This window comes from Rhagoletis pomonella, unplaced genomic scaffold (assembly GCF_013731165.1).
Source record: "Rhagoletis pomonella isolate Grant_MI unplaced genomic scaffold, Rhpom_1.0 Rhpom_scaffold_00001, whole genome shotgun sequence".
In the NCBI taxonomy this organism is placed as follows: domain Eukaryota; kingdom Metazoa; phylum Arthropoda; class Insecta; order Diptera; family Tephritidae; genus Rhagoletis; species Rhagoletis pomonella.
Window position 1 is genome coordinate 75,432,942 of NW_023458555.1, and position 11,736 is coordinate 75,444,677.

General features: G+C 38.3%; 1 protein-coding gene across 1 annotated transcript in view; it reads right to left on the reverse strand.

The window, feature by feature from the left end:
• Positions 1-6,753: 6,753 nt before the first annotated feature.
• Positions 6,754-11,736, reverse strand: part of LOC118733263 (tight junction protein ZO-1-like) — a 77,897-nt gene continuing 72,914 nt past the window's right edge. The window contains exon 3 of the mRNA XM_036462599.1: positions 6,754-6,927. Coding sequence (XP_036318492.1) covers positions 6,754-6,927 — 174 coding nt within the window. The remainder of the gene's footprint in view (positions 6,928-11,736) is intronic.

Genomic DNA, 11,736 nt, shown 5'->3' on the forward strand with positions numbered 1-11,736 from the left:
GCAATTATATATAGATACGTTGAGAGTGAGTCAAGAAAATGTTTAAATGCTTATATTTTAGCACCTACTACACCGATTTGAAATCTGACAATTTTTGGATAACCTATGCAGCTTGCACTCAACTCATTTCTGTAGCTACACCAGATCGCCCAACTAAGTCGTGTGACTGAGCAATTATATATAGATCACAGCACCTTGCAGGAAGATATTCCCACTATAAATTTAATCGCTAGGTGGCGCTGGGCTCAGGATATATATACAAACTGTACTTAGTTGCAGATTTGGCTAATATTTGGAAAATTTGTTAGCCAATTGAAAAGGAATATTTGAACTAAAAAATTACATGGTTGGAGGCGCTATTGTCAGAATATTCCTCATGTTCTTATACAGTGGGAGAATGATGGATATCTACACATGTATATACGTCACAATAATATGTCGAAACATCTTGTTTGAGGGCACCAATATATCTCTTAAACCAACTACGCTTGGGAACTGAAACTTGGCTACATACGTTATCAGTAGCGTACTTATGGTGAAAAGTGGCAGATATTGGAAAAGGGGGCGCGGCACCTCCCGTACAAATGTAACTTCTCGTATCGCCAATCTCTGGACCCGCCTTATGCTAACATCCTAAATTTTAAACAGCCACATATGTTATCAATTTCGTATTTTCAGCGAAAGGTGGCAGGTATTGGAAAAGGGGGCGTGGTACCTCCCATACAAACTGAACTTTTCTTAATGCTTTTCCCTGGAACTGCTTAAGCTAACGTCCTGAAATTTGACACAGCTACTTATGTTATCAATATCGTATCGAAAAGTGGTAGGTAAGGGAGAAGGGGGCTTGGCACCTTCCTTGCAACCTGAACTTTTGATATCGCTTATCTCTGGAACCGCTTATGTTAGCGGCCTGAAATTTAACATGGCTACATATGTTATCAGTAAACACATTGGCATGGTACCTCCCATAAAATCTGAACTTTTCTTAACGATTTTCCCTGAAACTGCTTAAGCTAACGTCCTGAAATTTAACACAGCTAGTTGCTGTCTCCATTAGCGTACAACCATTGCAGAGATCCATCAGTTTTATCGCAAGCGAAATGCTCATCGCAGAAAAATTTTGGTACTTGTCATCGCAAAAGAGTTCATTTCAAAAAGTGCTTACGACACATGAAAAAAATTACTGTATTCGCAAAAATGGCTTACTCCACGTTGTTTTGAGTATACATTGTCACCTGAGAGGACCTATTTCGGCAGCCAGTTCGAAAACGCCCTATCTCAAAAAACTTTTCAAGAACGCCCTACTCCAGAATTTAATTGAATAACGCTCTATTCAGAATTTGATTGAAAAACACCTAATCTCAGAATTTGGTTGAAGAACGTACTATTTCAGAATTCGGTTCAAAAACGCCTTATCGAGGCTGAAAATACATTGAAAGTGTACTGAGATAGGGCGTTTTTGAATTGGCAGCTGAGATAGGGCGTTCTTCAACCAAATTCTGAGATATGGCGTTTTTCAATCAAATTCTGAAATAGTGCGTTCTTGAAAAGTTTTCTGAGATAAGCGGTTTTCGAACTGGCTGCCGAGATAGGTCAACTTCCCTCAGGTATCGATATATTATAGAAAAACATAACTTCATCAAAATTTAAAGTGAAAACAAGCTGTGAAACTAACTATTTACCAGTTCACCTTGCGCCGGAGATCTATCGCAGCAGATGAACAATCGCTAATGGAGACAGCAAGTTGCGGCTAAAAGTGGTAGTTATTAGAATGGTTGCATCTATATACATATACACAGATAGGCAATCATCATTCTACTAGGAACTATTTTCTCCTAGATTTCTAAATCGCATTGAGCGATTGCTTCTTTTTTTATTTTTGGGAGAGGGTAACAATTTTGTAAGAATTTTGAAGAGTTTTTACTAAATTTTGCACAATTTTGTGTTTGGTCCTATGTTTATTTTAAACGAATTTACTTTTCAGTTGGCTAAATGAAATTGTGTAAGCGCACCTTTGTCTGACGCCCTCATACACCATTGATGCGATCTTTTATTTACTTCTGATAAACGAAATTGCTCGGGCGGCCGTCATTGCGGCGGTAAGACTCAAAAAACCAATTCATAAATATTAAGACGAATTGTAAAAGGAACACGGTTGGTATATCAATGACTTCATTTGAACGATATTCATGAGGTCAAACGACTCATTTAGCCAATATACGGGAAAACTTTTCATCCTGTAGGGCAGAGAGGATTCTTGGCACTCTTATAACAGAAAACGCTCATCTGTCCTCTTCAGTTTCCTTATAAGCATTTTAATTGGCTTACGCATCGGGCCAATGTTGTAGTTGCAAGATCATAGAAGATTTTGCACGCTTGGCAGAGATTACACAGTTGGAAATAAGGACATCGGTAATGCTCATAAGATCGAAAGCGATTAGTATTCCATATAGCATCACAGCGCTACTATTGTTGGCCCATGTGTGAGAAGGATTCTGCTCTGTAGTCATTTCAACTTTTTTACATTACAGACCGTTTTTCCTTTTAAAGGCTATTTTTTGGATTGACCCACGCAAAAGTTATTAGGCGCCGCGAAGCAAGCTGGCATTGGCTAGTCTATATATATAAAAATGAAATGTTTTCCGTATGACGGCGATGACTCACCAAACGCTTGGCCCGATTCCAATTCTGTAAAAAGCACATTTTTGGACCTTCTGTGTGGAAGATTCTTTGATTTAAAAATTTTTTACATTTTTTGTTGTTGTTGCCGAAAAATGAAGAAAGCTGAGACGTCATGATTTCACAATTTCATAGAGTTTTCCGTATATTGAATGTCACTAAACTACCAAACGGCTGGACCGATCTCGTTCATATTTGGAACATATTTCAGCACCTTGAAGGGAAATATTTCGACTAAAAATTTAATCGCTAGGTGGCGCTGGGGTGGGGATATTCATAAAAATTGCTTTTACTTGCTGATTTGGCTCATATTTAGAAAACAATTTAGCCAATTTAAAAGAAATATTTGGACTTGAAACTTATACGATAGGTGGCCCTGTGGCCGAGACATCCCCAAAAATTATTTTACGCTAAGAGAAGGATATATCTACTATATATTTGTGGAAGTATGTATGTATGTATGTATGTGCCACGTTGCAGCCTAAACGGACGGACAGAATCGAACAAAATTTTGACAGAGTATTGCCATGACACCTGGACCTATAATAGGGTAACAAAATTGGGATTCGACAAGGGGGCGTGACACCTCCCATAGGCGTGAAATTTTTAATCAGCCATAACTTCGAAACTATAAGTCACATGAACTTGAAATTTGGTATGGAGTCATATATATGGTAGGTGTTTACCGTAGAGTATATATAAATGACTTTGTAAAAGTGGGCGTGGCACATCTCATAGGCGTAAAATTTGTTATCAATCATAACTTTGGAACCATAAGTCGCATGAACTTGAAATTTGGTATACTGTCATATATATGGTAGGTGCTTATAGTATGGTATAAATAAATGAGTTTGTAGAAGTGGGCGTGGCACATCCAATGGGCGTGGAATATTTTATCAGCTATAAATCCGAAACTATAAGTCATATGAACTTGAAATTTGTTATTCAGTCATACATATGGTAGGTGCTTATAGTAGGGTATATATGAACGAGGTTGTAAAAGTGGGCGTGGCATATCCCATAGGAATATTTTATCAGCTATAACTCCAGAACTATAAGCCACATGAACTTGAAATTTGGTATGCAGACATAACTATGGTAGCTGCTTACAGTAAAGTATATATAAAGGGATTTGTAAAAGGGGGCGTGGCACATCCCATAGGCGTGGAAATTTTTATCAGCTATAATTTCACAACCATCAGTCACATGAAATTGAAATTTGGTATGCAGACATATCTGCGGTAGGTGCTTACAGTAGGCTATATATACATGAGTTTGTAAAAAGGGGCGTGGCACTTTCCATAGGCGTGGACCCTTTTATCAACTATAACTTGGGAACCATAAGGCCCAAGAACTTGAAATTTGGTGTGCAGGCATATCTACGGTAGGCGCTCTAAGTAAGGCATATATAACTGAGTGGAACATCCCATAGGCGTGCAAAATTCGGAATCATATGTCACGTGAAATTGAAATTTGGTACGCAGACGTATCTTTAGTAGGTTCTTAAAGTAAGGCTATATATAAGTGAGCTTTTGAAAGGCGGAACCGTTACATCCCATGACCTGGAATGTTTTATCAGCTATAACTCCGGGGCTATAAGTCGCTTGAACTTAAATTTCGTACGCAGCCATTTTAATGGTAGGTACTTATATTAGGGTATATATAAATAAGTTTGGAAAAGAGTGCATGGCACATCCAATAGGCATGGAATTTTTTATCAGCTATAACTTCGGAACTATACGTCCCACGAACTTGAAATTTAGTATGCAGATATATCAATGGTAGGTGCTTATATATAAATATGTTTGTAAAAGGGGGCGTGGCACATCCCATAGGCGTGGAATATTTTACCAGCTATAATTTCAAAACCATAAGTCAAATGAAATTGAAATTTGGTACGCAAACGTATCTATGGTAGGTGCTTATATTAGGGTCTTAATATATAAATATCCCGTGTCACTGTGTTCGTTTACGCTAATCTCCGAAACCGCTTAACCGATTTCAATGAAATTTTGTGGGTTTGTATTGTTGGTTCCAACTTAAAAGATAGGATAGTTGTGAACCCGAGAAATTTTTTCTATGCTTCTCGCATCGTGCTTATCTAATATACATATAAAAATCGAGCTCTTCGTAAACGGCTCGACCGATCTTTATGAAATTTTTTGTGTTATATATGGTAGGTATGAAAATCGGATGTAAAGTATATTTCATACCGCTAGGTTTCAGGGGGCGTGGCACTTCCCATACAAACCGAATTTTTCATATTGCACATCTCTGGAAGTGTTCATGGTAGACTACTCGAATATGGCATGGAGATATATGAAAACATTTGCATATTCATGGATAAAAATTGCGGTTATTGGAAAAAGTTAAGTGGCGCCTCCCATACGAACCGAATTTTTCATACTGCATATCCCGCAAAATGTTCATGGAAGAGGTCTCGAACTTGGTAATGATAAGATAAATGAAAGCAATCGCATACTCATGGAGATAAATTGTGATTATCGGAAAAGGAGGCGTGGCACTTCCCATACACATCGAATTTTTCATACTGCATATCTCTGAATGTTTTCATGGAAGAGTACTGGAACTTGGTATGTACAAGATATATAAAACGCGACTGGTCATGAAGAAAAGTTGGGGCTATTGGAAAAAGGGACCTGCCATGGTAAATTACTAGAAAATGGTATAGAGATATATGAAATCAATCCCATGCTCTTAGAGAAAATTGGAGTTATTTGAAAAGGGGACGTGGCGCCTTTCAAACGCACTGAAACTATTACGTATCTTTGTATGCATGTACAGTTTTGCTAAGTTATTTAAGACGGCAAATATGCCTTCTGACAACCACCAAACCGTAATATTAAAAGACAAATGCGTCACTAAAAATCATGAACGTGAACTCTTGGTGAAAATGTTGGACCAAAGTGTTTCAATACACGGTTAACAATTTCGGTTTTAATTTTAAACTTTTTGGACTACATATATGACCAAACTACATAAATTCAGTTTCAAATACAAACCTTATAAATTAAAAAAAAAAGAGGGCACATATGTATGTTGGGTTTAGAATTTAAACAGTTCGGTTTAAATTTTAAACGCAAACATTTTCATAATTAAGAATAAAAAATAAAAATAAAATTTCGTGCTCCGTCTGATGGGGATTGAACCAGGACAGCCTTAGTAGCAACCAATTGTATCAAGCAGCTTTGCACACTCAGCTACAGCCACGCATGTAAATGTGCTTTCATATGTTGAGTTTGAATCAACACCGCATTTCGCTGTGTGCAAACATTTTCTATTTCGGTTTAGATTTTAAACCAAATTTTCTATATATGAAACCTAGAAACTAGAATTAAAACATTTTGGTTTGATTTTTAAACCACGAACTTTTTGGACTAAAATTTGAACCACAGTATATTAAAAATTGCTTAAAACTATTGACAGGTTTAAAAAGTAGACTATAAAAGATTAAAAAAGGCAGAAGTCCCAGCGCGGCATAAAAATTAATCCCAAATTTTTGACCGTGTACAAAAAATTTATTTTGGGCGGGACGAAGTTCGCCGGGTCTGCTAGTCTACATATATAAAAATTAAATGTCTTTCGTATGACGGCGATACCTGAACAAACCGGTGAACCGATTTCAATTTTGTAAAAATGCCTTTGTTATACCTTTTGTGTAAAGGGTTTTCCGATCAAAAAAAATTCAAAACGAAAAAAAAGAAAGCTGCGACGTCACAAAGTGGAGGGACCTACAGATTTACGCCGACTCCGAACGGCGATTGTATTTTTATGATAAGCTGTTTTTCATGGCAGAAGTACACTCGGAGGTTTGCCATTGCCTGCCGAGGGACGACCGCTGTTAAGAAAAAACCTTTTTTCTATATTTTTTGCGATTTTGCTTCGACCAGGGCTTGAACCCAGGCGTTGCGGAGTGAAAGCGCGCACTGCTTACCATTACATCTTTATATCATTAAACGTGCGATATATGTATGTACATATTTATGTAAATTATTGTACATAAATGGTCTTTAACGATTTATAAAATACAAAATATTAGCTACATTTTGCTACTCACTGTAAACGATCCTCGGCTGGGCCACCCTTTAAAACGTCGCTTACAGCAATTGAGGGGTCTCCATTTGCGAAATGTGGGTTATCGCGCCCGCCTGAAACGGCTATACCAAATCCATATCCCGGAACACGTGTTACAGAAACCGTGTGATACTCCCACGTCGATCGATCACCCTGTTGAAGAATGGAAGTATGTAAATCAAACTGCAAGTAAGTATTAAAAAACGATGCACATAAAGCCATTCATCAAACAAAATCCCAGTTAATAATATCATAGAACACATTGTAACTAATTTAAAACAAATTTCAAATAACGGAAATATTTATTTTAAAAAGAGCATAAGAACCTTGCAATGGGCTATACTCAATCCCGACTCTTGCGTCCTCGTTCGCGAACTCTGGGCAACGTGAGCAACCCATGTGCGAGATGCAGTAACCAAACCGAGTGGAGCATTGGGTCACGGCAGAAAGAGAGGGAGCTTTGGTGGGGCCACTCCCACTTATTCAGTTTAAGGGCTCACTGAAGTCTGCAGCGTCTGTTCACCAGTAGGTGCGGCTGCAAGCGGGTGTCCGCTTGGAGCAAGCGGCTCGCTATGTAAACGAGTATTTGGTTGTAACCCAGCAATGGGTTGTGCGCTGGGTTTGGGACCCGCCACGTAAAAACCACTTCCAGTGAAGAAGCAAGGCAAACCCGCGGATGAGACCCACCCACCGCCCCTCCTTATGATGACGACCACGGAAATCGTTTAAAGGACTGCGATTTGAGGGCATGCACCTGGAATGTCCAGACCCTTAATGGGGAAGGTGCCTCTGCCCGGCTGGTTGATGTCCTCGTAAGGACAAAAGCTGACATCACCGCCATTTAAGAAATGCATTGGGCGGGGCAAGGCAAGCCTTGCGACGTCTACTACAGCTGCCATCTAAAGGAGCGCAAATTTGGAGTTGGATTTGTGGTGGGAGAGAGACTCCGTCGTCGAGTACTGTCGTTCACACCGGTGGACGAGCCTCTAGCCATAATCCGAATCAAAGAGCAAGCATAAAAAGATCCATAAAGCTACGTGGCTGTCTCCGGATCGAAAGACTAGAAACCAAATCGATCATGTTGTGATAGAAGGAAGGCACGCTTCCAGTGTTTTAGACGTACGCCCACTCCGAGGCCCAAACATCGACTCGGACCTGAAGAGGGAAGCGAGACGTATTTGCCGCAATAAGAAGTGAGAGGCCGAAATACGTGAGTCCGAAGAGCTTGAAATGCTGGCCAACAAAAAAAATGACTGAAAATTTTACCAGAGAGTTAGGCCACTTACGGAAGGTTTCAAGACCGGGCGTACTCCTGTAAGAACAATAATGGCGACCTAGTAACTGATGTCCAGAGCGTACTTAAATTATGGAGGGAACACTTTTCCGCCCTACTAAATGGTAGCAGCACGGAAAGGTATGGAGAAGAAGAACCCGAGCCCGCAGTCGATGATGACGGAGTCGAAGTTCCACCGCCTGACTATGACGAGGTACGTATAGCAATAACGCGGCTGAAAAACAACAAAGCTGCTGGAGCTGACAGCCTGCCAGCTGAGCTCTTGCATGCATCAACACTCAGATGAACGCACGCCCGACGACTGGAATTTAAGTGTGCTCTGCCCAATCCACAAGAAAGGTGACCCCGCCATTCGCGCCAACTACTAGGCATAGGTTACAAGGTCTTATCGAGCGTATTGTGTGAAAGACTGAAGCCCACCGTAAATGAACTGATTGGGCCTTATCAGTATGGCTTTAGATCTGGCAAATCCACCATAGACCTGGTATTCACAATACGCCAAATCTTGGAAAAGACCCGCGAGAAAAGCATCGACACTCACCACCTATTTGTCGACTTTAAAGCCGCTTTTAACAGCACTAAAAAGAGTTGCCTATACGCCGCTATGTCTGAATTTGGCATTCCCTCAAAACTCGTACGGCTGTGTAAAAAGACGTTGAGCAATACCACCAGCTCCGTCAAAATTGGGAAAGACCTCTCCGAGCCGTTCGCCGCAAAACGGGGTTTCAGACAGGGCGACTCCCTTTCATGTGACTTCTTTAATCTGATGTTGGAGAAAGTAATACGAGCTGCAGAACTGAACCGCTCAGGAACAATATACTAAAAGAGCGTGCAATTGCTGGCTTATGCCGATGACATCGACATCATCGGTAACATCATCGGTGAGTAGGCAATTCAGGAGTAAAATCCCCTCTCGACGTACGAAAACCGCGCTCTATAAGTCACTCATCATGCCCGTGCTGCTATATGGCGCAGAAGCATGGACAATGACAACATCCGATGAGGCGGCTCTTGGAGTGTTTGAGAGAAAGATTTTGCGGAAGATTTACGGGCCTTTACGCGTTGGCGACGGCGACTACCGCAGACGATGGAACGATGAGCAGTACGATCTTTACAACGACATGGACATAGTACAGCGAATTAAAATCCAGCGGCTCCGTTGGCTTGGCCATGTCGTTCGAATGGACACCGACGCTCTAGCTCTGATAGTATTCAACTCGGAACCCGCTGGTGGTAGCAGAGGAAGACGGAGGCCCCCACTGCGATGGAAAGATCAGGTGGAGAAGGACTTGGATTCACTTGGCGTTTCCAATTGGCGTCAGTTGGCACAGAGGAGAAATGACTGGCGTGCTTTGCTGAACTCGGCCAAAATCGTTTAGGCGGTTACAGCGCCAAAAAAAGAAGAAGAAGAAGAAGATAAGAACCTTAGCCGATTGGGATCAACTTTTCAAATAATGTTAAATTACAGGCATCTAACCCTAATTTATTTTTCGTGCAACTATAGGTTCGAGTATTTTTTATGAAGTGTGAAGTAAAGTGTTCTGTAATATAATATAACTTTTCATTTTGTGAATTTGGTGCAAGGTCTAATAAAACAATTGCATGTACTATTTGAAAAAAACAAGCTGTAATGTTATACCTTGAGTTTATTAATGCAATATATACATATAAATACTTATTTCTTTCTTACAATGTTGGTAAAATGAAGGATGTCAGTAATTAAGTAACTTAACCACTTATTCAGAATTTTTATTGTAATAATTTAAATTGCAAATTAATTTTTGCGCTTTCCTTTTGCGAATCTTTCTATTATCCTTTCAGTGTCAATTTCAATATCTAAGTGTACGTGTAAAATTTCTAGACCTATCAGTCTTTCCTCATTCATGGCACTACGCAACCATGTTTTTAACCGGCGAAGGATTGTAAAACTTCTTTCGAAAGTAGCGTTACTAGCTGTAAGTCTGACCAGAATGCGGAGAAGTTTGTTAATCAATGGAAAGCATATTCATCGAAGCATATTTACCAAGAACTTTTGCTGCTGATTTTGGGAATGGCTTTTCGCTTTCCTTATTTGTCCATCGTTCCAACCACACTTTATACTCTCCTTCAAAATTGATACCGTCTTTTTCTAAGCAAGCTGATGAAAGCGTTCTAAGAAGCTGATGCCAATCTGAATTTGAACATATATTTAATATTAACTTTAAACAAACGATTTTATAAAATAAGAGATGCACAATAAGATCCCAAATCCATAAAAGTCTATTCCTTTTCAAAGAACATATGTACATATGTACACTCATACAGTCATGTAAAAAATAGGGCCACGATATTTTGAACAGTTTCGGCTTTTTTCCATTGTTTTTTTTACTGTTTATTATTTTTTTTATTAAAAAAAAGCTCATTTTCTAACAAAAACAATATATGTAAGTCCAAATTTCAAACTTTGTAGAAATATTAGAAAAATTCAGGAAACAATTTTTACAACAAACTTTTTATTAAGAGTTTCTAGAAAAATCCTAATTATGCAGTTTTTTGGCGCATTAAATTCTAGCTTAAGAAAGTGCAAGTTTCAAGTAGCTAAAAATTCGCGTTAATATTTGATAATCTTTTTTGCGAATAGTGTTATTATTTTATTCCATACAAAAAAATTTCGGACACACTTTGTATGGAAGAAAATGCCCTAATTTTGTTGAATTTCTATAATTTTTCTACAAAGTTTGAAATTTGGACTTATATTGTTTTTGTTAGATAATAAGCTGTTTTTTATTAAAAGAAAATAACAGAAAGTAAACAAACAATGGAAAAATAGCCGTAGCTGGTAAAAATATCGTGTCTTTATTGTTACTGTAGGTAACAAAGATAAATTTTGTAAAGAAAATTAAAAAAAAACTTACCATTATTGATACAGATTTCCAGGATCTATTTATTCTTTGCACTTCTTCACAAATATCGAAATACCGAAACTTTATTTGTACTTAATCGTAATGAACCACGACTCGAATTTACACAATAGAAATATTGTACTTCGTATAAACGAGAATTTTCTATCAAAAATGAGCTACGCCAACGATACAGACAAGTCAGTAGCGCTATTTACCAGCTACGTGAAGTTGGCACCCGACCTTGATGTATTTTGATAAAATACCTAGAATATGATAGATTTAACTCTCTGGAGGATTGTAGTAAGTTTCATTTTGTTTGTAGTTGAAAAATAAGTGCGTAATGCGTTTAAAAAAAATTCATATGAAGCTTTTTACAGCTACAGCTTTAATTTTAATGAATTCAGGTCCAGAATCGTTTGTAGTAGTTTGTAGTTAAACATTTTTTTTTTTAGTTGAAAAATAAGTTCGTAATGCGTTTTTTAAAAAATTCATATGAAGCATTTTACAGCTACAGCTTCAATTTGAATGAATTCAGGTCCAGAATCGTTTGTAGTTGATTGTAGCTTTAATTTTTTTTTTTAGTTGAAAAATAAGTGCTTAATGCGTTTTGTTTTAATTCATATGACCCTTTACAGCTACCGACTAAATTTTAATGAATTCTAGTCCAGAATCGTTTGTAGTTGATTGTAGTTTTAAATTTTTTTTTTTAGTTGAAAAATAAGTGCCTAATACGTTTTTTAAAAAAATCATATGAAGCATTTTATAGCTACAGCTTCAATTTTAATG